Source organism: Pecten maximus, chromosome 2 (assembly GCF_902652985.1).
Source record: "Pecten maximus chromosome 2, xPecMax1.1, whole genome shotgun sequence".
NCBI classification, from domain to species: Eukaryota; Metazoa; Mollusca; class Bivalvia; order Pectinida; family Pectinidae; genus Pecten; species Pecten maximus.
Window position 1 is genome coordinate 44,229,022 of NC_047016.1, and position 26,364 is coordinate 44,255,385.

Sequence of the window (26,364 nt, forward strand, 5' to 3'; positions counted from 1 at the left end):
ATTTTCACTGCTCATTGCTGCAGTGAAAAATATAAGTTTTATTAATTTGATAAATGTCTATATTTCACTGGCAAAAATGCAATAAATATATGTTTTCTTCGTGTCGTCACATTCCGTTATATGAGTACTGAGTATAGGTATTGCATAAATACAATTGTCTTTACTCCGCTGCAAATCTTTCAAAAACTGGGTTTCATGTGATAAATTGAAAAGTTACTAGATTCTACATAAACAAATTATTGTACTTTACTGTAGAAGTCTCCGCTATATAAACCATATGTTAGCTGTATACCATACATACGACATTGTCAAGCATCCTCCAAGCAGTGTAAGCGTATCTTCTTCTTCCTCTTCCTCACACAACTCCTCTATACAAATCAATGAAACTACGATGGTACGAATCTGGTCTATGTCGGCCATATTGCAACTGAGCCGCTTTGCTTGAATGTGCCGTGCCGGCGGCAAGCTCAAAACCGGCAACCGGCACGATCGGCAAGCTAGAATCAAGTTCGCCCCATGGAGTTGCAACAACTTGTTGCCGTGACTGTGAACACTTTTGATAAAAACATCCCCATTGTAAAGGTAAAAATGATGTCCGTGTTACAATAATATCCTTACTTGATAAAATGATGTTTTGTCTTCTTAATTAAGTAATTGATATCATATGACATGTGGGATCGGATAATGTATGGTATTGTTTACTTGGACACATTCTCTGTTGTGAAATGTAAACAAATCGGCAGGCATAACAAAATTTCCTGCATGTAGGCCTATAGTTATGTTCCTCTACACCGGACTCGGTTGTTTTCAGCTATTTATTAAATTCATCGTTCATTTCCGGTTATGTTACAATTGCTCTATGTTTATTGTAATAATTTTCTGTATTCTATTTTACAATTATTGCTGTATGTATTTCTAAAACAAACAATAAGTAATAAACTAGTAAACAAACTCAGGTCTTATGGAATATGAGAAGAAATGCTGATGTGGATAGAAAATTTCTTATCTGGTACTGGTAGGGAACACCAAGTAACAATCAACAGAGAATCTTCGGAATTGGGAGAGGTGACATCAGGAATCCCTCAGGGGTCAGTAATTAGACTTAGTCCAATCAAGCGTTTTCCTATTCGCTGATGACACAAAATTTTCAAAATCATAAACACGGACAGTGGCAATACAATACTGCAACAAGATCTTCAAAAATTAGAGGATTGGAGCAAGGCATGGCTGCTAAAATTCCATCCACAAAAATGTAAGCATAAGGAAAAATTCTTTTACAATCCGTGTAGTAAATCTGTGGAACAGTCTACCAGAGAAAGTAATGTGGGCAGACAATACAAACACGTTTAAGAACAGATTAGATTAATATATAGAAGGACAGGAAATAATGTATGAAGACTTTAAGGCCGAAGTGAATTATACTGGAAGTCACAGTAAAGTCTTAAAGTCAAATGAGTCTGATGTAGAGGATCCCTATGGAGCCTGAATCAGAAAACTACGCTAAGTAAGTAATACAGTGCTCATCTGTTGACCGTTCAATGGTAATTAGATGGGGCACACGCCGGGCCTTTCACCCCTGGCGCTAATCGTCTGCATGGCTTTCCTTCAGTTTCATTGCCCCCTGTTAGAGAGGTATTCATATATATCGCCTTCCCTTTCAATCCCATTCTACTGCAGTAATGGGCACTCCGCAATATTTACTTGTTGCTAATTGTTTTTCTAATTGTTATGTGAATTACTATTGTCACATTTAGGTAAAAGGAGCCGACCACTCCATCACAGGAGCGAGGTACTCCTTCTGCCCCTAGGCCTGTGACTGCTCCTGCTTGCAGGTTTCTGTATAAAAAAAGTTCTAGTTTGACATGCCAAGGTGTTGCTTTGCTGGATTTATCGGCTGTTCTTATGCGAGAGCAGTGTTGCGAGTTACTCTATAAACTGTCACAATGTCATTTGTATGCTGATGTTGCTGAATACAGATAGCCTGGAACTGACTACTACGGTTTTGAATTGTTTTTTCTCGATGGACCACTTTACTTTTTTTTCTGAACTTGGGTATTGTGGCGGGTGTATAATGGATTAATGCTACCTTGAAGACACCTACTTAGGGCTGCAGGACTCAAATAAACAGTTCCGCAGTTTTCGCTACATTATATACAATATCCTAATTACTCCAGAATACAATGTATATCCAGTCTATTTTTGAATATATTTATATATTTGGAGCAAATACGATGTCTTCTGTTAGGCTAGCTGTTCCACAGTTTAACAGTTCTTATCATGAAACTATTTCCTCTTCGGTTGGCAGGTGTGCTGTTTGGGGGGAAAGCATTTTGTACCTGGGAGGTCAGGCTTTACATGTACTTACCTATTTATTTATCTATTTTAAGGTGTCCATAGCTTTGCAAGATGACAGTTCAGTTCTAGGGGAAGATGTCAAAAGGAAAGTCTGTGAAGAACTTGGTAGGGTAATAAACAGGTTGGGGAAAACCATCAACTTGCATGTAATACACAAAGGAGCAGGGGCAATAAGGGTCAATTTTGGCCCATCCAATGAATATTCTGTTTTTCATGTATTTTGTACATTAGGTTATGGGAAATTCAAAAAGACATATTTTTTTTCAATTCGTGCAAAAACAGACAGCGAGGCAGACATTCAATACGAGGCTCTGTATTCTGATTTCTGATAAAATTGTCCAAAAATAAACCTAACATTCAAAATCAACAATAAGTATTTTACATTGTAGTATTTATTCATTTCATTCAACAACAGTAGATGGTAGTTTTCTTCATTTTCTTGATGAATATATACAAGTTAACATATATGGTGATTATATGAGTTGAGTTGATGAAAAGATGTAATGGTAACCATGGAAACGGATGCCATATTGTTATCTTTATATCCGGATTAAAAGATGTATATATTTGGCAAAGATGTGAAAAATCTTCATTAAAATACATTAAATGTTATCTTTTAGGGCACAGCACATCTATTTGTCATATACATAGAGAATACATGGTCAGTGTCTTAAAATATAAGCTGTATTTTGGCGAGGGTAAAGAAAGACAAAAGTGGCGAGCCTTGGCGAGCCACTTTTGTCTTTCTGTCCCGAGCCAAAAATACAGCTTATATTTTAAGACACTGACCATGTATTCTATTTATCCTGCAACAGTCATAAAAATAATCATCAAAAATAATCATTTTGAAGTGAAAGGGTGTCAAAAATGACCGAAATATGTTCGCCTTTTAAACGTAGTTTCACTTTGAAGTAGGTCAGTCGAACTGACGCACGTGCTAAGATTCCAAAATACAACTGTTTTCCGTCACTGCCGTATACAGCAAAAATATATACGGTGGATGTATTCCGACAATGCGGTGGCAGTTGCAGGATAAATATATATATATTTGTGTGTATACTTATAAAGCCCTAGGCAAATTATACCTTTGTGCTACTTCAGCAATAACAATGCATGTACAGTAGTGGACTTATATTACGACAATGGTACAGCAGGTGTTTTTTCAATAACTTACAGAGATATTTGATCTTATGATTACACAAACATAAATAAGTACGATAAGTTTAATTACAATCTGTATTGAAATTAAAGACATTAGACGACGAACAAGAACAGTAGAGATTAACTCGTATTAAAACATAACTGTGTCATATATAATAAATTAGATATAATTGTAATACCCGGTAAAGCAAATATGGTACATTCTAAAGAGGAAACATGTTGTTTCACTTCATGCAATAAAACACGAAAATATGCCAATATAATATGAGCAATCAAACATATTCTACAATATGTCTTTACATAAAACACATTTCATTAACATTAAAACACTGCTAAAGTAATATCATTACCCCATGAACCTTTAAACGTCAAGCCAAATACATGTTTTATATAATTTAATGATCGTCAAACAAGATATATGTATTTATATCGTCAATGTACGTGACAATAAGGTGACCATTGCATCTGATCAGTAAAGAATTTTAAAATAGTCATTGATTTATATCTTCAAAACTATCATGGTTTCTCGGTACGCTCTAGGTCCGTATCTAAATCATTTTCTAGAGATTGTTTAAGTTTTACCAACTGAAACGTTCCTTAGGTAGATATGAGATGGTGTTGTAATAAATGTTTAATCATGAATCATATCAAAAAGTATCTAATGCTATACTGTTATAATAACCTTTTCAAAAACCATTAGGCTAGCGTACACAATATCAACCAATTCAAATCGTTAAAATGTGATGTCATTGATATAACAGATAAAGATGAATAAATAACTATAAGTATACATTCGAGTAATGAAACATCACAAATAGATTCCGCAGGAGAGGAGAAAATGTTGAAGATAAATGTCACTCTCATGGCTATCGTCCATTTTTGTTCATCACTCTTCAGAAGTCTCCTCGTCACTCCCATCGACACTGATTGGTTCTGGACTTGCTGCATCCAGTAGGTATTGGGACCAATCTTTTCCTAAGTGAAATACAATGTCTGAATGCCTCGCAAATCCCAAGTACCAGATCACCGATGCAACATGTGCACAAGAACCTACTGTTCTAGCACCGGTGCGGCATTTGCAGTACCATCCTTGAACTGTACATTCATCAAACATAATCCAGAGTTGGTGGACTTTCGAACTTACATGTCTACTCTGTATTTTTGCACTAATAATGTTACTCTCCACTTTACATACAAAAACTTCATACCCGCCTGTGTCATTCAGATGCTCCTTTGTGTATCCTCTAGCCAGCTTTATTTGGTACACACCAAGCGTAAGTTTGCGCAAGTCCTCTTCTGTTAACACTGGGAAAATGAGGGAAGCACTTTCATCAATTTTGGCCCATATACTTCTTTTAGATGCGAACCCGTCTTCTTCAATCCTATTCTGGAGAATATTTATCTGTTTTGACAGAAACAACATCTTTGCTCCCAACAGCTGATCACTTTGTGCATCGCCTGTGCTAAGATCTGATCGGTACTTGTTGCAAATGGCACACACTATCCTCACCATATCGCCAATGTAGGCGATCTGTGAGTTGGGTAGTATTTGATCCAAATACTTCCACGTCTTCATGCCACCATTAACAGATTCCACAACCCATCTGGAATTCAACAAAATATATCAAAATTAATTTCATTTTGAAGAAAAATAACATGTTTTGTTGAAATGATTTCAATTTCCCATATCATGGAAATGTATGTTATTTCAGTCTGGAATAACAACGTTGAAAATGTAAAAATTCTGTCGTTTAAGTTCAAATGATGTGAAATTTATATCAAACTAAAGTTTGAAGTTTTTTCTATCGAATAACTGCTGTTGTAATAACATGGGGTCACTATAGTAATAACATATAGTAAAAAAAAAAAATTTGGGAGTCCTTTTATGGTAATGACATGTTTATGTGACCCTGACCTTCGCTGTCTGTACAGCCATTTCGATTAAAATGCTACCTTAGAGCTTAATACAGGATACAGTAGACAAAATTCAAATCATAATCAAAACTTAGTTCAGGTAAAACACCAGCTGATTTGCTGATTTAGTTGTGTGAGTAATTTAGGCTCTTTTTAGTAACAAATCTACACCTCAATTGATATACAATAGGCAAGTATGTGTATAATGCGCTAGTTGGTGGTTTTTTAAAACCTGATCAAGTTAATAAGATTGACTGACTTTTGATTGTATTCACTAGATAAAGATATCGAAATGGAAAATAAAAAAATCCACCCAGATTTTACATGGAAACTTTTTCCTGTACATATTTTTATTAGGTCATCTGAGACGATGTCTCAAGTGACCTATTCTAATCGCCTTTTGTCTGTCATCGTGCGTCGTCTGTCTGTAAACAATTTACATCTTCGACTTCTCCAAAATTACTGAACCAAATTCAATGAGATTTTGCAGGAAGCTTCTATGGCTAAAGGTCAACCAAAATTGTGAATTATATGGTTCCCACCCCAGGGGCCTGAGGGACAGGGCCAAAAATTGTCAAACTTCTATACTCTCAGATATGGTGGAATCAAATACTCTTTTTGTTGGAAGGGTCTGAAGGTGCTTTACCAAAATTGTGAATTTCATGACCCCGGGGTCTCACGTTTGCCCCTGGGGAAGGGGTAAGCTTTACTATAGTTTGTTTAGGGAAATCACATTTTTGATAATGATTTGTTGGATTTCTATTGGAATTCATTCTATCTTAGTTCACATTATCAGCATGTGATGACAGTTTAATGGTATGCACATGTAGGCCCTGACTGACCCCCAGGGGCTGATGGGTGGGGCTAAAAATGGTCAAATTGACTGAAATTTCAGTGCTTTACCAAAATTGTTAACTTCAAGACCCTGTGGTCTCACGTTTGCCCTTCTGGAAGGGGTAAACTTTGCTATAGTTTATGTATGGAAATCACATTTTTAGCTATTCAAATCGCCCTGCGTCCGTGGTCCGTGGTCCGTCCGTCCGTCCGTAAAAAATTCTTGTTATCGCTATTTCTCAGAAAGTACTGAAGGGATCTTTCTCAAATTTCATATGTTGGTTTCCCTTGGTGCCTAGTTATGCATATTGCATTTTGAGACCTATCGGAAAACAACATGGCCGACAGGCAGCCATCTTGGATTTTGACAATTGAAGTTTGTTATCGCTATTTCTCAGAAAGTACTGAAGGGATCTTTCTCAAATTTCATATGTTGGTTTCCCTTGGTGTCTAGTTATGCATATTGCATTTTGAGACCTATCGGAAAACAACATGGCCGACAGGCAGCCATCTTGGATTTTGACAATTGAAGTTTGTTATCGCTATTTCTCAGGAAGTACTGAAGGGATCTTTCTCAAATTTCATATGTTGGTTCCCCTTGGTGCCTAGTTATGCATATTTCATTTTAAGACCTATCGAAAAACAACATGGCCGATAGGCAGCCATCTTGGATTTTGACAATTGAAGTTTGTTATCGCTATTTCTCAGAAAGTACTGAAGGGATCTTTCTCAAATTCCATATGTAGGTTCCCCTTGGTGCCTTGTTATGCATGTTGCATTTTTAGACCAATCGAAAAACAACATGGCCGACAGGCAGCCATCTTGGATTTTGACAATTGAAGTTTGTTATCGCTATTTCTCAGGAAGTACTGAAGGGATCTTTCTCAAATTTATATGTTGGTTCCCCTTGGTGCCTAGTTATGCATATTTCATTTTAAGACCTATCGAAAAACAACATGGCCGACAGGCAGCCATCTTGGATTTTGACAATTGAAGTTTGTTATCGCTATTTCTCAGAAAGTACTGAAGGGATCTTTCTCAAATTTCATATGTAGGTTCCCCTTGGTGCCTAGTTATGCATGTTGCATTTTTAGACCAATCGAAAAACAACATGGCCGACAGGCAGCCATCTTGGATTTTGACAATTGAAGTTTGTTATCGCCATTTCTCAGAAAGTACTGAAGGGATCTTTCTCAAATTTCATATGTAGGTTTCCCTTGGTGCCTAGTTATGCATATCACATTTTGAGACCAATAGCAAAACAACATGGCCGACTGGCAGCCATCTTGGATTTTGACATTTGAAGTTTGTTATTGCTTTTTCTCAGAAAGTACTGAAGGGATCTTTCTCAAATTTCATATAAAGGTTCCCCTTGGTGCCTAGTTAAGCATATTGCATATTGAGACCAATCAGTAAACAACATGGCTGACAGGCAGCCATCTTGGATTTTGACAATTGAAGTTTGTTATCGCTATTTCTCAGAAAGTACTGAAGGGATCTTTCTCAAATTTCATATGTTGGTTTCCCTTGGTGTCTAGTTATGCATATCGCATTTTGAGACCTATCGGAAAACAACATGGCCGACAGGCAGCCATCTTGGATTTTGACAATTGAAGTTTGTTATCGCTATTTCTCAGGAAGTACTGAAGGGATCTTTCTCAAATTTCATATGTTGGTTCCCCTTGGTGCCTAGTTATGCATATTTCATTTTAAGACCTATCGAAAAACAACATGGCCGATAGGCAGCCATCTTGGATTTTGACAATTGAAGTTTGTTATCGCTATTTCTCAGAAAGTACTGAAGGGATCTTTCTCAAATTCCATATGTAGGTTCCCCTTGGTGCCTTGTTATGCATGTTGCATTTTTAGACCAATCGAAAAACAACATGGCCGACAGGCAGCCATCTTGGATTTTGACAATTGAAGTTTGTTATCGCTATTTCTCAGGAAGTACTGAAGGGATCTTTCTCAAATTTCATATGTTGGTTCCCCTTGGTGCCTAGTTATGCATATTTCATTTTAAGACCTATCGAAAAACAACATGGCCAACAGGCAGCCATCTTGGATTTTGACAATTGAAGTTTGTTATCGCTATTTCTCAGAAAGTACTGAAGGGATCTTTCTCAAACTTTCTTGTAAGTTCCCCTTGGTCTGTTGTTCTGCATATTGCATCTTGGGACCAATAGGAAAACAACATGGCCGACAGGCAGTCATCTTGGATTTTGACAATTGAAGTTTGTTATCGCTATTTATCAGAAATTGCTTAAGGGATCTTTCTGAAATTTTATTATTAGGTTCCCCTCTGTGCCTAGTTATGCATATTGGATTTTGAGACCAGTCAGAAAACAACCTGGCTGACAGGCAGCCATCTTGGATTTTGACAATTGAAGTTTGTTATCGCTATTTTACAGAAGGTACTGAAGGGTTCTTTCTCAAATTTCATATGTTGGTTCCCCTTGGTCCCTGGTGTTGCATTTTGGGACCAATCCGAAAACAACATGGCCGACAGACGGCCATTATCGCTAAATCATAAATTTTATATATAGGTTCCCCTTGTTTGAAAAGTACTAGAGGGCTGTTTCTGAATTTACACAGATTAGTAAGACTAAGAGGAAGGGAAAAGTAGAGAAAAGATCAATCGGACATGGAACCTATAAAGATCATTCAATGGTGGGCGCCAAGATCCCTCTGGGATCTCTTGTTGACTATTATCTTGGATTTTGAAAATTGAAGTTTGTTATCGCTATTTCTCAGAAAGTAATAAAAGGATCTTTCTCAAATTTGATATATAGGTTCCCCTTGGTGCCTAGTTATGCATATTGCATTTTGAGACTAATCGGAAAACAACATGGCCGACAGGCAGCCATCTTGGATTTTGACAATTGAAGTTTGTTATCGCTATTTCTCAGAAAGTAATAAAGGGATCTTTCTAAAATTTCATATATAGGTTCCCCATGGTGCTTAGTTATGCATATTGCATTTTGATATCAATTGGAAAACAACATGGCTGACAGGCAGCCATCTTGGATTTTGACAATTGAAGTTTGTTATCGCTATTTCTCAGAAAGTAATAAAGGGATCTTTCTCAAATTTCATATATAGGTTCCCCATGGTGCTTAGTTATGCATATTGCATTTTGATACCAATTGGAAAACAACATGGCTGACAGGCAGCCATCTTGGATTTTGACAATTGAAGTTTGTTATCGCTATTTCTCAGAAAGTACTGAAGGAATCCTTCTCAAATTTCATATGTAGGTTTCCCGTGGTGCCTAGCTATGCATATTGCATTTTAAGACCAATCGGAAAACAACATGGCCGACAGGCAGCCATCTTGGATTTTGACAATTGAAGTTTGTTATCGCTTTTTCTCAGAAAGTAATGAAGGAATCCTTCTCAAATTTCATATGTAGGTTCCCCTTGGTGCCTAGTTATGCATATTGCATTTTGAGACCAATCGGAAAACAACATGGCCATCAGGCAGCCATCTTGGATTTTGACAATTGAAGTTTGTTATCGCTTTTTCTCAGAAAGTACGGAAGGGATCTTTCTCAAATTTCATATGTAGGTTCCCCTTGGTGCCTAGTTATGCATATTGCATTTTGAAACTAATCGGAAAAAAACATGGCCGACAGGCAGCCATCTTGGATTTTGACAATTGAAGTTTGTTATCGCTATTTCTCATAAAGTACTGTAGGGATCTTTCTCAAATTTCATATGTAGGTTCCCCTTGGTCCCTCGTATTGCATTTTGGGACCAGTCTGTCCTGAAAACAACCTGGCAAACAAACAGCCATTATCGCTAAATCTCAAATTTCTTATATAGCTAGGATTCCCTTGTTTGAAAAGTACTGGAGTGATGTTTCTCAATTTGCACAGATTAGTAAAATGAACGGAAAAGTAGAGAGATCAATCTGACATAGAACCTATAAAGATCATTCAATGGTTGGCGCCAAGATCCCTCTGGGATCTCTTGTTCGCATTCACAATGAATCAATTTTATGGTAAATTAATAAGTATTGTGTTAAAAGTGTCCATTTTTAGCTCACCTGGACCGAAGGTCCGGTGAGCTTATGTCATGGCGCAGCGTCTGTCGTCTGTCCGTCGTCCGTCAACATTTACTTCAAATCGCTACTAGTCAAAAAGTTCTTATTGGATTTTGACCAAATTTGGTTAGCAACATCCTTTGCTGAAGAGGATTAGAATTTGCATAAATGGTGACTCTTGACCCCCGAGGGGCCAAAGGGGCGGTCCCAATAGGGAAAATTGAGGCAATTCCTTTAAATCGCTACTAGTCATAAAGTTATGAATGGATTTTGACCAAATTTGGTTAGAAACATCCTTGGCTGAAGAGGATTAGATTTTGCATAAATGGTGACTCTGACCCCCGAGGGGCCGGAGGGGCGGGGCCCAATAGGGGAAATTGAGGCAATTCATTTAAATCGCTACTAATCATAAAGTTATGAATGGATTTGAACCCAATATGGTCAGAAACATCCTTGGGGGAAGGGGAACAGATTTTGCATAAATGGTGACTCTGACCCCCCGAGGGGCCAAAGGGGCGGGCCCCAATAGGGGAAATTGAGTCAATTCCTTTAAATAGCTACTTGTCATAAAGTTATGAATGGATTTGAACCCAATTTGGTCAGAAACATTCTTGGGAGAAGGGGAACAGATTTTGCATAAATGGTGACTCTGACCCCTGAGGGGCCAAAGGGGCGGGGCGCAATAGGGGAAATTGATAAAATTCCTTTAAATCGCTACTAGTCATAAATTTATGAATGGATTTATCGCTAAATCTCAAATTTCATATAAAGGTTCCCCTTGTTTGAAAAGTACTGGAGGAGTGTTTCTCAATTTGCATACATGTAGATTAAAAAGAGGAAGGGAAAAATAGAGAGAAGATCAATCTGACATGGAACCTATAAAGATCATTCAATGGTGGGCACCAAGATCCCTCTGGGATCTCTTGTTTAAGTAGGTTTCTAGGATAATGCCTCACAGAGTTTGTGAAAAGATTAAATGAGCTAGCTGACCCATGGCTACAGTAGAACCTTGTTAAAACACTCGAGCATGTTAACTTCTTTCTCTATAAACTAATAACTAAAAGGCCGAGTATTATCAAAGTAGTAACATACCAGGGCTCAGTTGTTCAAAAGGTGGTTAGCTTAACTTGGTTAGTGAAAATCTCATTTCTCCTTTACTTCAAAACATGAGTGTTAATGTATCCTTTAAAATTAGGCAGATAGAAAGAAACTGACGAGCGCTATAGTCTTATAAAATTTTGTCATATTAGTTTTACCAGAAAGGATTTTATCGAGATTTTAAAACTGTTGTTAAATTGTGATTAACCTAATTGCAGACCCTTTTGATGGATCTCTTGTTTTTCTTTTCAACCCAGGTCTGAAGCCAAGCAGCCATGAATTGTTTTCACTATTTACCTGCAACTCAAAAGCTGAAATCTTACAACGTGTCCGAGACACATATCAAATAGCTTGTCCAGTGAAAGGTAATTAATCACATATAATAAACCAAGATTATACAAAAATTAAACACAATACTTAATTAGCTTGTCTGTTCTAATGGTGTATCATATGTAACCAGCTATATCCACCCATATACTGTATTGTAATTGCAAATCAACAATTGTAATTTCATAGTCCTGCAATAAGCCGAGCCACTCAGGTCTCTTGCTTTAGGTCTGGTTTCATTTTGCCTTTTCTGTTACACAAAGTTTTATGTGTAGTACTGTAGAATTGTAGTAGGGGGGTTCTCTTCGCCAACAAACCGAACAACTCGGTGAAGTCATTCCAAATGCTATTTATTAGTGGAACCATAATTGATGAGTCGAAGTAGTGAAGCGAACTGGAATTTTAGTGCCTAAAATATACAAAAAACAGATATAACTATACGATACAATGTACACGATAACCATCACAATCGAACACACCTAAACAAGCACACATTTGTAAAATACGTAGTAACACTATGAATATGGTCTCACAAGAAAATAAAAGGTAAAAAACTATATAGCTTATTATAAATATGCTATACATTGTACATTGCTCAAATACGTTGATATCAAATAAAAACGACTGCGACCAAGACCTACATATATATCGATCTAGCATCAATCGATTGGAAGAAAATAGGCAATAGATATGAAACAATTAATCTACTAATTTGGAATAAATACAAATGTACATAATAATCTTTATAAATAATTTATATCAGCATCGATGCATAAGAAATATAATTCCTTAAACTATTTAAACTATCTAAACTCACCCCGTGTATGGCACGAAGGACAAACTCCTTGTAAAAATGGCGTAATCAATATTACGACTGTCTGGTTCAAATCCCAAATAAGAAGTAAGATAGGAAAGAAAGATTAGGCGGGAAAAGGAAGAAAGAATTAGACAGTGCATGTCACGGGTCAAGCGGTCAGTCATTGTCCATACATATACAACACCTATACATAACAATAGTATACCTATTTGGGGCCTACTACTACAATGGTACATACAAACGAAACGAAAGTTTACACGGTTACGGAAAATGCGTATAACTGACACACAATTAATAAAACACATAAATACATTATTTGATAGGGTGCCACATTACAATTGTTTTTTTTTGCTATTGGGTATCGTCCGGCATCTGTCGTACTGCGGCGTCCGGCGTCCGTTAACTTTTTTTAACCGAGAGTGTTGAAATTTACATTAAATGATTAGTTAGAAGGTCCTGACTAGATATTTGTATTTATTAAGTGAAAATAAAATTCAAGATGGCTGCCATGATCGCCATCTTTGAAATTATGTTTTTCCTTATAACTCCAATATTATTTGCTTCAAAGTAAGAAGACTTTATAGGAATGTTCTAGTGACATTTCTGAATAAGAGGTGTTGTTTCAAAAATTCATTGAATTTACAAGATGGCCACCAAAGCAATTATCATCTGATGAGCTATGGAAAAGTACTTTATTTTTTGTTTGTGAACAAGATATCTAATGACTGGAGCATCGTTTAGAGTTGATTTTCAATAACAAGGTTCAGATAGTGATGATAAAGAGACAAGTTTAATTTGGAGTACATGTAATGAGTGGTTGATTTTTAATTAATTTAATTGTATGGTTTGTACCTGTCTGTATACACTGTATATATCTTCAGTGTGAACATGTGGCCAGGGCTAAATTTTCTCAATGACATCTTATCAGATCGCACATCGTAATATGTATAGCTGGCTACAAATGTTATGCTTATCTTTGACCTTGACCTTCATTCAAGGTCATAAGGGTCAAATGATGGGAAAAAATCAAAATTCTTTCGAAATTATTAATTTGTGTCACATTTTAAAGAATCTGCTTTTTTTAAAGGTGTGTGCAATGTATCAAGGTCAAATAATCAAAATGACGCAGATATGGCACTTTGAAAATGAATTCCTGCCAAAATTAAAAAATCACCCAAAACTGCACATACACATGAAGGCTGGATTTTTGGGATACAGATACATTTAGCATGTGTGACTGGCTACAAATAGTATGTTTATCTTTGACCTTGACCTTCATTCACATTTTAAAGAACCTGCGCGTTTGAAGTTGTGTGCAAAGTTTCAAGGGCAAATTATCAAAAATGATGCAGATATGGCCCTTTGAAGAATGTTTTCCTACCAAAATTCAAAATTATCCATATATTGCACTTCGATTGTTAGCTCACCTTGTCCGAAGGAACTGCTGATGGGAATTGAACAAACTTTGACTGGTAGGATCATTATGGGGTGGGGACTAGAAATTATACAAATGGTGGGGCTGACCCCCCTGGGGGCTGAGGGGCGGGTCAAAAAGTGTCAATTTGGCTTGATTGATATAAACGACTAATTCTTCTCTGGAACTAAGCATTAGATATCGCTCATATTTATCTGGTAGCATCCCTGTGGGGTAGGGATTCAAATTGTACAAATGATTAGGCTGATCTCCTGGGGGCCAAATAATGGGGCCAAAAGGGGTCAATTTGGCTTAATTGATATAAGCGACTCCTTCTCTGAAACTAAGCAATGTATATCACTCATATTGAGGGGCGTGGCCAAAGGGGGTCAGTTTTGCTAAATTGATGTAAAGAACTTCTCTGGAACTAAGCAATGGATATCTCTCATAGTTTTCTGGTAGCATCGTTATGGGGTAGGGATTCAAAATTGTACAAATGGTTGGGCTGACACCAGGGGCTGAGGGGCGGGGCCAAAAGGGGTCAATCTGGCTAAATTGATATAAACAATTGTCTGGAAGAAGGCAATGGATTTCTGTCATATTTGATTATTAGCATTCTTTTGGGCTAGGGATTCAAAATTGTAAAAATGGTAAAGCTTTTCCCACTGTTGAAAACTGATTACTTCTGTTTTATCTGTGAAACCATTCAGATCCCCACCCGATAATCATACATAGCCTTGCTGGGCATCAAGAGATAAACACAATCCTGATGTAAAAATAGGCCCCGTGTTCTTTCCCTACCCCAAGGGACTTATAGTTTCTTTAAACACAATCATATATGGTTTCAAATATGAAAGTTTTCTTCAATATTTTGCATGTAAAACACTGTATATTAAACTATATTTATATACAGTACCTAATAGGCTAGTGTCTACATCTTGGTGGTAAATTGAAAAACAACAAATTACAAATCACTGTTGATTGTTTATATTGATATTGGATCTATTAAAATAGATGGAATTAATACCTAATTTAGAAATAATTGTCCTTAAAAAAATGATGTCTTTGTTGAATAAAAAAGTAATAATTTTTAAAAGTGGTCAATCTAAATTTTGTTATTATTCTAAGATCAAAATAGAAAGGAATAAGCAATTTTTTTTACAAGATATTGAAAGACATTGCACACTTTCAACAAAAAAAGTAGCAGACACTTCTGTATTTTCAATACATATCGTGTATTGTTATAGAATATCATATCGTTTCGACCAGGGGCCGCGGTGGCCAAGTGGTTAAGGTGTCCCGACACTTTATCACTAGCCCTCCACCTCTGGGTTGCGAGTTCGAAACCTACGTGGGGCAGTTGCCAGGTACTGACCGTTGGCCGGTGGTTTTTCTCCGGGTACTCCGGCTTTCCTCCACCTCTAAACCTGGCACGTCCTTAAATGACCCTGGCTGTTAATAGGACGTTAAACAAAAATAAACAAAAATAAACATCGTTTCGACCTTTCTAATACCTAGGCCTATTTGGTATAAGTTCGTTTTAAACACATAAATGCAAATTTTGAACTACTTAAGTATAAAAGTTGGGTTTAAAGTATGAATGTTAACGACATGTACCTAAGTAGAGGTTGGTTTGAACAAAATTAAAATATTTAACTTCTTAAGTAAAGGTTTGTTTGAAATTAGAAATGTTTAACTACTTAAGTAGAAGTTGGTTTGAAACTTGAAGATGGTAAAAATCATTATGTACATCGGAACAGTCTGAACCATTACATTCATCAGGACTGTGAAAACCATTTTGTCCAGTTGGTTTGACACACTTAAGTGGAAATGTTTCATCATGTTGATATCAGTTTAATTTCTATTCTTGCTTTATTTCAAATATCACCTTTTACATCTGACTAACGCCTCCTGCAGTACTTTCAGTACTTTGATTCTAAGATTACATTAGGGCAACAAAAATAGACATCAAGGATGAGAAAGGGATGCCGATAACAAATATTGCAAAATTAGGTCACCGTGACCTACTTTTTCAATTATTACATTAGGGCAATAGAAATGGACATCGAGGATGAGAAAGGATTCCGATAGCAAATATTGCAAAATTAGGTCACCGTGACCTACTTTTTCAGTACTTATTTTAGGGCAATAGAAATGGACATCTAGGGTGAGAAAGGCATGCCAATAGCAAATATTGCAAAATAAGGTCACTGTGACCTACTTTTTCAGGAATTATGTTAGGGCAATATAAATGGACAAAGGTATGCCGATAGCAAATATTGCAAAATTAGGTCACTGTGACCTACTTTTTCAGTAATTACGTTAGAGCATCAGAAATGGACATCTAGGATAAGAAAGGCATGCCGATAACAATATTGCAAAATTAGGTCACTGTGACCTACTTTTTCAATAATTACATTAGAGCAATAGAAATGGACATCTAGGATGAGGAAGGAATGCCGATAGCAAATATGCAAAATTAGGTCACTGTGACCTACTTTTTCAGTCATTATTTTAGGGCAATAGAAATGGACATCTAGGATGAGAAAGGCATGCCAATAGCAAATATTGCAAAATAAGGTCACTGTGACCTACTTTTTCAGGAATTATGTTAGGGCAATATAAATGGACATCTAGAATGAGAAATGTATGCCGATAGCAAATTTTGCAAAATTTGGTCACTGTGACCTACTTTTTCAGTAAGTACGTTAGAGCATCAGAGCATCAGAAATGGACATCTAGGATAGATAACAAATATTGCAAAATTAGGTCATTGTGACCTACTTTTTTCAATAATTACATAAGGGCAATAGAAATGGACATCTAGGATGAGAAAGGCATGTCGATAACAAATATTGCAAAATTAGGTCACTGTGACCTATTTTTTCAGAAATTATGATAGGGCAATAAAAATTGGACATCTAAGATGAGAAAGGAATACCGATAGCGAATATTGCAAAATTAGGTCACTGTGACCTACTTTTTAAGTTATTATAATAGGGCAATAGAAATGGACACTTAAGATGAGCGAGGCATGTCAATAACAAATATTCCAAAATAAGGTCACTGTGACCTACTTTTTCAGTAATTATGATAGGGCAATAGAAATGGACATCTAAGATGAGAAATATTTGGCTATTATTTTGTCTAGATTGCCTCAATAAGATGACAATATACTGTAATGTCATTACTTCTTCAACTTAATATGTATATGTATATCGAAATATTGCAAACATGGCATTCGACATTTTGATGATGAAAATGATGAAAGCAAAAGCTTGATGAATTTTGTTGAAGCTTCCTGTGGATGATCAGCACCGGACACAGATGGATTTCCATTGTGTTTGAAATAACTACTTCTTTCAAGATATCCACCATTTTTTGCCATCTCCAGAATCACATTTTCGAGAAATTTTAACCTTACATTCTTTAAGATAGACCCTTGGTAACATACTGCCCACCAGCTATGCGGCTATCAGCTTCTAGTTGGTTCGTAGGGGGATGTAAAAAATGATATGGGGCTATAATCACAGCAGGTGAGCGTTTAGGCCTATAGGCCTCTTGTTTTTTTTTTTTTAACCAGGCATTAAACTGTTATATATTATAAACCATGCAGGCTTGGTGCTTAAAAAATGGTGCTTCATCCAGAAACAAGAAAACCAGGTCATCAGAGATGATGGAGCAGCTTGTCATTTGGTGTTTTCCCAGGCGGAGAATGACATCATAACAGGTATTCTATATTAGGATATGATGATGAATATATATGTGCTCATCATGTCACTGTAGGTGTACTTGGGTTTTGAATTATATATTCTATCCATTGAGGTTTCCATTCATCATTTCCACCAATATATTAAATTTTATAAAAACAGAGTTACTTTGTTAGGGTATGTCTGCCCAATATGACTTTGATATAGGATTGAGATTATATATGTAAAAGATTAGAAAAATTTGGTAAAGAGAATTGAGATCAAAATAGTAGATATTGACATTAAGGACAAATTAGATCTCAAGAACAGAATACATGTATTTATATCAGAGTACATCGATGTAACAAGATTCAATTTAGAAAAAAATATTCAACTGAAATACACTGTACTGGAATATTAATTATTATTCTATTGTCAATGAATGCTAACACTGAATTCATTATTTTGGCATTATGATGTCGATTATTGAAACCATCTCTTGTAATAGGGGAGAAATCTTAGCTTGTGCAGTTCTGTAAAGCACCTAGGATTTCAATTGAAAGTAAAGTGTTCATTTCTTTTCTGCAAATTTTATTAACAACTAGAGTTAGTACAAGCATGTCCATTGGATAGAATAACCTTAGAGTTAGTACAAGCATGTCCATTGGATAGAATAACAGACCGTAGAAATTAGGTGGCTGAAGTGATGGCTCAATAGGTGGGTGTTATTCAACTCCCAAGGCATGAAATAATCATTGCAACTGTTGAATAACATTCAGTTTATACAACACGTGGAATAAACTCGAAATTTTGATTAGTTGACATGGTGAACGTTGACCGGGACTATTTTTTAATCACATGGTTCAATGCAACTTGACTGGCTTTACACTTGAAGGCCGCTTCATGATGTCCTGGAAATAATAAAGCATAAGAAGTGGTTTGCAGTTATTTTGTTACATTCTTGAAAATACATTGTACATATAGATTTTTAAGTCATCTGATCCGAAGGGTCAGGATGACTTATAGTCATCATGCTTCGTCTGACGTCGTGTGTAAACGTTTCATTCAAATGACTACTTCTCAATAACCAGAAGGCCCAGTGTACTGATATTGGGCATGTAGCATGCTTGGATAAAGCCCTACCAAGTTTGTAAAATGGATGACCTTGACCTGCTTTCAAGGTCACAGGGGTCAAATAGGCTAAAATCTTCAACAAACAACTTCTTATCAATAACCAAGAGGCCCAGGGGCTTGATATTAAGTCTGTAGCATGCTTGGGTAAAGAGCTACCAAGTTTTTTCTAGGTAAAATGGGTCAAAAAGGCTAGAATCTTTTAAACAACTCCTTCTCAATAACCAAGCGGCCCGGATGCCTGATATTGGGCCTGTAGTCTACTGGGATAAATGGCTACTAAGGTTGTTCTAATGGATGACCTTGACTTACTTTCAAGGTCACCGGGATAAAATAGGCTAACATTTTCAAACAACTTCTTCTCAATAACCAAGAGGCCCAGGGGCTTGATATTTGGCCTGTAGCATGTTGGGGTAAAGGGGTACCAAGTTTGTTCAAATGAATGACTTTAACCTACTTTCAAGGTCTTGAGGTCAAATAGGCTGAAATGTTCAAACAACTTCTTTCTCAATAACCAAGAGTGCCAGGAAGTCGATATTAGGTCTAGGGCATGCTGGGGTGAAGGGGTACTAAATTTGTTCAAATTGATGACCTTGATCTAATTTCAAGGTCAAGGGAGTCAAATAGTCTAAAATCTTCAAATGTGACTTCTTCTCAATAACCAATAGGCCCAGGGATTTGATATAAGGCCTGTAGCTTGCTAGAGTGAAGGGGAACCAAGTTTGTTCAAATGGGTGACCTTGACCTTCATTCAAGGTCACATGGGTCAAATAGGCTAAACATTTTAAACAACTTCTCAATAAACCAGAGGCCCAGGGTCTTGATATTAAGCCTGAAGCATGCTTGGGTGAAGGGCTATCAAGTTTGTTTAAATGAATGACCTTGACCTTCATTCAAGGTCACTGGGGTCAAATAGGCTGAAATGTTTAATTTACTTCTCAGTAACTAAGAGTGCCATGGACTTGATATTAGGCATGTCATGCTGCAGTGAAGGGCTACCAAGTTTGTTAAAATTGATGACCTTGACCTACATTCAAGGTCACAGGGGTTGAATAGGCTGAAATGTTTAAAAGACTTCTTCTAAATAACCACGAGTGCCAGGGAGTTGATATTGGATCTGTAGCATTCTGGGATGAAGGGCTACCAAGTTTGTTCAAGTGAATAATCTTAACCTCCTTTCAAGATTACAGGACTCAAGTCTTTAAACAACTTCTCAACCAAAACCTCCATGCCGATCAGCGATTTAGGCCCATAGGGCCTCTTTCTGTTTGATATTCAATGAAGTACACAATCACCAATAAGTCAGATGACCGTTAAGGCCCATGGGCCTCTTGTTATCAATTCATTGCTTTGAAAGAATAAATATACTTATTATTTTGTTATGATTTGTAATAAATTGTAATATTTTCATACATTTCTGAATTTGTCAGTTCTGCATATTAATTAGTGATATTTAAAATTAGGTCATATCCTTACACCACACCTGATATTGTGAAAAGAACACATGTTGACACAAAACAGGTCACTTCATTCTCAAAATAGTTTCAATTGTGATAGAAACAGGTCACACGAGCTTCAGGTTGTTGCATATGGTATCATAAGAAATACCATATACAGCAACCACTTGTTGTGTAACCTCTATATACATGTTCATGAATTTGTTTCTATGATAAGTTTTATCCATCAGGTTTATGATGTTTTATACCATTTTGAGGTCAATCAAATGTTATCACATGATTTCTTTTTGTGATTTAATTAAATTTGTTTTAGGGAGACTGGTGCCAAACAAAGAACAGGAGCAAAAGCTTGAAGGTAAATACGAAGGGTACAAAATCAAGTGACCTCAGGTGAAGGTTCAAGGTCAAATCAAGTAACCTCAGGTGAAGGTTCAAGGTCAAATCAAGTGACCTCAGGTGAAGGTTCAAGGTCAAATCAAGTAACCTCAGGTGAAGGTTCAAGGTCAAATCAAGTGACCTCAGGTGAAGGTTTGAGGTAAAATCAAGTGACCTCAGGTGAAGGTTCAAGGTAAAATCAAGTAACCTCAGGTGAAGGTTCAAGGTAAAATCAAGTGACCTCAGGTGAAGGTTCAAGGTAAAATCAAGTAACCTCAGGTGAAGGTTCAAGGTCAAATCAAGTGACCTCAGGTGAAGGTTCAAGGTAAAATCAAGTGACCTCAGGTGAAGGTTCAAGGTCAAATCAAGTGACCTCGGGTGAAGGTTCAAGGTCAAATCAAGTGACCTCAGGTGAAGGTTCAAGGTAAAATCAAGTAACCTCAGGTGAAGGTTTGAGGTAAAATCAAGTAACCTCAGGTGAAGGTTTGAGGTAAAATCAAGTGACCTCAGGTGAAGGTTCGAGGTAAAATCAAGTAACCTCAGGTGAAGGTTTGAGGTAAAATCAAGTAACCTCAGGTGAAGGTTCAAGGTAAAATCAAGTGACCTCAGGTGAAGGTTCGAGGTAAAATCAAGTAACCTCAGGTGAATGTTCAAGGTGTGTGGCTTGATACTCACTACACATATTGGGTTGCTTTTCTCTTACCCTGGACAGGGATATTCACAGTTTTACCGGGGTAAGATTTTTTTTATCTCACCCTAGGGAAAAGACAAGCTACACATGCTCTTTTTGGAATTTAACAATCTCCCTCCAAGGGTTGAGATCCCCCTATCTCACCCCAAAAAAGGGGTGAAGGATTCTATTATTCTCAAGAAGCTGAGAAACTGGTCAGTCTGTGCTGTTATGGTAGTGTCCATGGGCAAGATCCTTATTGCGCTGGATGGCATGGGACAGGCCTCCTGTAAGTTGATCAGTGAAGTAGTTACCAACTACGTATACTACATGAGACCCAACCTCAAAATGCCCCGGCTGTTCACAGAATGATAAACCCAGCAAAACAAAAAACAAACTTCTCAATAAATGATTTTGGGGTTTTTTCCAGTACATTGTATATATCTAAACAGAGACAGAATGTTTTGAATGTTGAAATGATTCAAATTTTATCTCTATGACAGGCAGTATTTTGATAAGCATTTGTAGCACTTTGTGTACTGTTAGTTATATTTGTCCTATACACTTGTCAAATTGTTAAATTGTTGACTTTGTACCCATGCTGTGATGATATATTGTTGACTTTGTACCCATGCTGTGATGATATATTGTTGACTTTGCTGTGATGATATATTGTTGACTTTGCTGTGATGATATATTCTTGACTTTGCTGTGATGATATATTCTTGACTTTGGACCCATGCTGTGATGATATATTGTTGACTTTGCTGTGATGATATATTGTTGACTTTGTACCCATGCTGTGATGATATATTGTTGACTTTGGACCCATGCTGTGATGATATATTGTTGACTTTGTACCCATGCTGTGATGATATATTGTTGACTTTGTACCCATGCTGTGATGATATATTGTTGACTTTGGACCCATGCTGTGATGATATATTGTTGACTTTGTACCCATGCTGTGATGATATATTGTTGACTTTGTACCCATGCTGTGATGATATATTGTTGACTTTGTACCCATGCTGTGATGATATATTGTTGACTTTGTACCCATGCTGTGATGATATATTCTTGACTTTGTACCCATGCTGTGATGATATATTCTTGACTTTGCTGTGATGATATATTCTTGACTTTGCTGTGATGATATATTCTTGACTTTGGACCCATGCTGTGATGATATATTGTTGACTTTGCTGTGATGATATATTGTTGACTTTGCTATTCTCGTTGAGATTCTGTGACTCAGAATTTACACCAGATTGTATTTTCCTTTACAGAGTACTTGGACCCGGGGTTTACACTTGAGACACAATATATATGTGAATGCCAGTCAATAAAGAACTACTTTTCTATCCGCGTAGACGACTGTTCCATGTCTCTGAGTTTTGAGGACGAATTTACTCCAGTAAGCACCTGTAAATTCTGAAAATTACATGCTGACTTTCATTAAAAAAAACTGCATGAATAAGAAATATAAATTTTGGAACAAGATTAGATGGGGTACAAAAATGACACAGTTTCCTCTTTTGAATGTACCAGATAGTTTCTCCAATAGATTTATGTAAACATGCATTTTTTCATAGGTACATGTAAATGTACATATATGCCTAAAATGACCACAAATTCGAATTCCCAGTGTTGCCAACACAAACAATTTCCCTGGGGTCGATCAGCTCTTGGCTTGTTATTGTCCTTTTCATGACCTGGTCAGATTGTTGAAATGCTGGAATCACCTGACATTTTGTTGAATTACATCAGATATGAAAAATAATTTTCAAAGTTACTTTAAAATCTCTTGATACTGGAGAGCTATCTGCAAAGAGAAATTTTTTAAATAAAGATTGGCAACACTAAATCCTTATAAATAAAATTTTTAATTGAAATAAATGCTTATATGTCTAAATATTTCTCATTCCTCAGCTATCCCTCTCTAAACAGCTGGTTAGCATAGTGATATCTTCTGAAGGTGTTACAGTGGACACAGGTCAACATGCAGTGACCATCCCACTGTTCTGTGTGAGAAGCTGGAGCATTAACACTGTTTCAAGTCTCATTCAGTACACTTACAAGAGTGGAACTGTCCCAGATATAACCTTGTCTTTAGGATCAAATCAGTTTCAGTACCTACATGACGCAACGATGGAAGCAATTAAAGACTTTCGTGTGAGTAAATGTAAATTTTAAAATTAATTGGTGTCAAATTTTAGAAAAACAAAATAACATTAACTATAAGTATAAACTTAATTACCAATTTTCAAAATTCTAGTGAAATTCAAAAATGATTTATAAAATTTTGTTTACCAATTGTTGTCTTTTGACAGATAAAATATGCTGATGCTTCAAGCTTCTTCTCAAGTATGACCTCTACATCGCCTGATGGCGCCGTAATTGTCCGAGAGAATGCTGTTTTTGATGCAGACAAGGCTAAGCAGTACCATATAGATTTAAGTGCAATTCATTCATAATACCACTGGAACAGTAATCTAAAGTTAGTTACATGTACAAGACTTATACCATGGTGTGGTGACCGGTGTATGTTTTGCGTCTCCACTTCCATTTAAACTACTTTCAACACCGAAAAGGTCCAGGGCAATGATTTTGGGCAAGAAGCAGTTCAACATTTGTTAAACTTTATGACCGTAACATAATTTCAAGGTCATAGGGAGAAAAGTGTAAATATCTTCAAATTATGTCCTCTCAATACCTCTGGCCAAAGTATTAGGAGGCCACTAGAGTGTTGGGATGGAGGACTACCATATAAACTACGGTAATTTGCGCATTTTTTGTACTGAAATAAAGTTTAAAGTTGGGGGTGCACAAATTATACAGGTAGGGACGTTTTCAGGGAGTGTTTTTACAGATAAAAAAGATCGTCAATTCTCAATGTCCGCCATATCTTGGAAAACGACGGAAATTCTGCTAGGAAAGATTAATAGATATACACACAGCAATTTATTCTCGTTAAATATGTCAGATAATGAAGTGATGTATAGCTACCTACTATATGTGTTGATATTTGAGTTAATTAGGGATTCATCACAATTAAATAGAAATCAGTTCGGGAAAAACGTAACTAAAGAAATGATGTAACAGCGCCATACTTCAAAGTTAATATTTATTTTCACAAATTCCTTATAAAAAGAAGGAATATATTCAAGCAGTGTTATCATAAACAGATTGATAAAACAACTAGCCTATTAATTGTATTAGACATTGTATTGTTTGTTTATTTATTGTATTGTTTAAAAGTCCATCAAGATATGATGGGCTTACCGATCTTTAAATCCCGGACTCCATGGAACTAGGCCAATTGTAAACTGAATTCTTTTGTTTGATTGAGAAATCATCACCTCTTATCTGTTACTGGCTGTAATCTAATTAGGGTAGTAAGCCTTTTTAACAATATGAGTAAAAAATGACCTTGACCTACTTTTCAAGTCCACAAGGATTGAATGTGTGAAAAGCTTTGTGTCTGGTATGAAAAACAAATAATGAATATCTGAAGTCCAGTGTCACAAAAGCATGAAGCTCTATCGTGGTTTTTTTTTCAAATTGTATATTTTACATGTAGGAGTTACTAAAAAGAAAGAGTTAATTTGAATATGATGTCTTCACTTCACACACTGTATGACAGGTGAGAGGCCCATTGTTCCTCTTGTTATATTTTACATTTTGAATGTAATTTTCATTGTTTATTAAGATATATTTAGCATTGCATGACTCACAAGAGAGCCAAAATAGAAAGTATAACAATGTCCTACAAAGACAATGATGTAAATGTGCCCTCTTTAATGACCGTAGCTGTTGATAGGATTCAAAACAATTCAAAACTAAACCAGCTAGACTTAGGAAAGAAGTATGCCATGTAAAATTTTGAATCCCGGTACATTTGGTTTTTACTTAAATAGCATACTCATATAATCAGGTATAGTCAACTTTCGATATTCCATGGCTGTTTCATATGATCTCTAGAGCTGTGTCTAAATAAATATTTTGTCTTGCTTAAAAGTTAGAAACCTATTCAAATATGGCATAAAATGGTTTCTGCTCAATTTCTGTCCTGCATACAGGGAAGGTTTTATTGTTATAGAGAACGCCAGTTGATAAAATCAAACCTTGTTTAAATCGACCCACTGTCACATACATCAAATGTTTGTAAAGTCTACGTGGTCACATATCAAATGTTTGTATATTCTAAGTAAGTGGTCACATACATCAAATGTTTGTAAAGTCTACATGGTCACATACATCAAATGTTTGTAAAGTCTACGTGGTCACATACATCAAATGTTTGTATAGTCTACGTGGTCACATACATCAAATGTTTGTAAAGTCTACGTGGTCACATACATCAAATGTTTGTAAAGTCTACGTGGTCACATACATCAAGGTTTGTATATTCTACGTGGTCACATACATCAAATGTTTGTATAGTCTACGTGGTCACATACATCAAATGTTTGTAAAGTCTACGTGGTCACATACATCAAGGTTTGTATATTCTACGTGGTCACATACATCAAATGTTTGTAAAGTCTACGTGGTCACATACATCAAGGTTTGTATATTCTACGTGGTCACATACATCAAATGTTTGTAAAGTCTACGTGGTCACATACATCAAGGTTTGTATATTCTACGTGGTCACATACATCAAATGTTTGTATAGTCTACGTGGTCACATACATCAAGGTTTGTATATTCTACGTGGTCACATACATCAAATGTTTGTAAAGTCTACGTGGTCACATACATCAAATGTTTGTAAAGTCTACGTGGTCACATACATCAAATGTTTGTATAGTCTACGTGGTCACATACATCAAATGTTTGTAAAGTCTACGTGGTCACATACATCAAATGTTTGTAAAGTCTACGTGGTCACATACATCAAATGTTTGTAAAGTCTACGTGGTCACATACATCAAATGTTTGTAAAGTCTACGTGGTCACATCAAATGTTTGTATAGTCTACGTGGTCACATACATCAAATGTTTGTAAAGTCTACGTGGTCACATACATCAAATGTTTGTATAGTCTACGTGGTCACATATATCAAATGTTT

At 36.3% G+C, this 26,364-nt stretch overlaps 1 protein-coding gene across 1 annotated transcript; it reads left to right on the forward strand.

Moving 5' to 3' along the window:
* The first annotated feature begins 513 nt into the window (after nt 1-513).
* Nucleotides 514-26,113, forward strand: LOC117322200. Its single transcript, XM_033876973.1, has 9 exons — nt 514-582; nt 2,388-2,460; nt 11,664-11,771; nt 17,581-17,694; nt 20,555-20,596; nt 22,576-22,703; nt 23,219-23,461; nt 23,620-25,519; nt 25,689-26,113. The coding sequence occupies exons 1-8, from the start codon at nt 517-519 to the stop codon at nt 23,761-23,763; spliced, it is 918 nt and encodes a 305-aa protein (XP_033732864.1). The 5' UTR covers nt 514-516; the 3' UTR covers nt 23,764-25,519; nt 25,689-26,113.
* Nucleotides 26,114-26,364: the final 251 nt, after the last annotated feature.

What these genes read in the sequence shown, in the direction of transcription:
- LOC117322200 (XM_033876973.1), top strand. Translation starts at nt 517, where the DNA reads ATGGAGTTGCAACAACTTGTTGCCGTGACTGTGAACACTTTTGATAAA. An exon ending in GGAGAATGACATCATAACAG is followed by an intron (nt 17,695 to 20,554) that starts GTATTCTATATT and finishes AATTTGTTTTAG; the next exon opens with GGAGACTGGTGCCAAACAAA. An exon ending in AAGCAATTAAAGACTTTCGT is followed by an intron (nt 23,462 to 23,619) that starts GTGAGTAAATGT and finishes GTCTTTTGACAG; the next exon opens with ATAAAATATGCTGATGCTTC.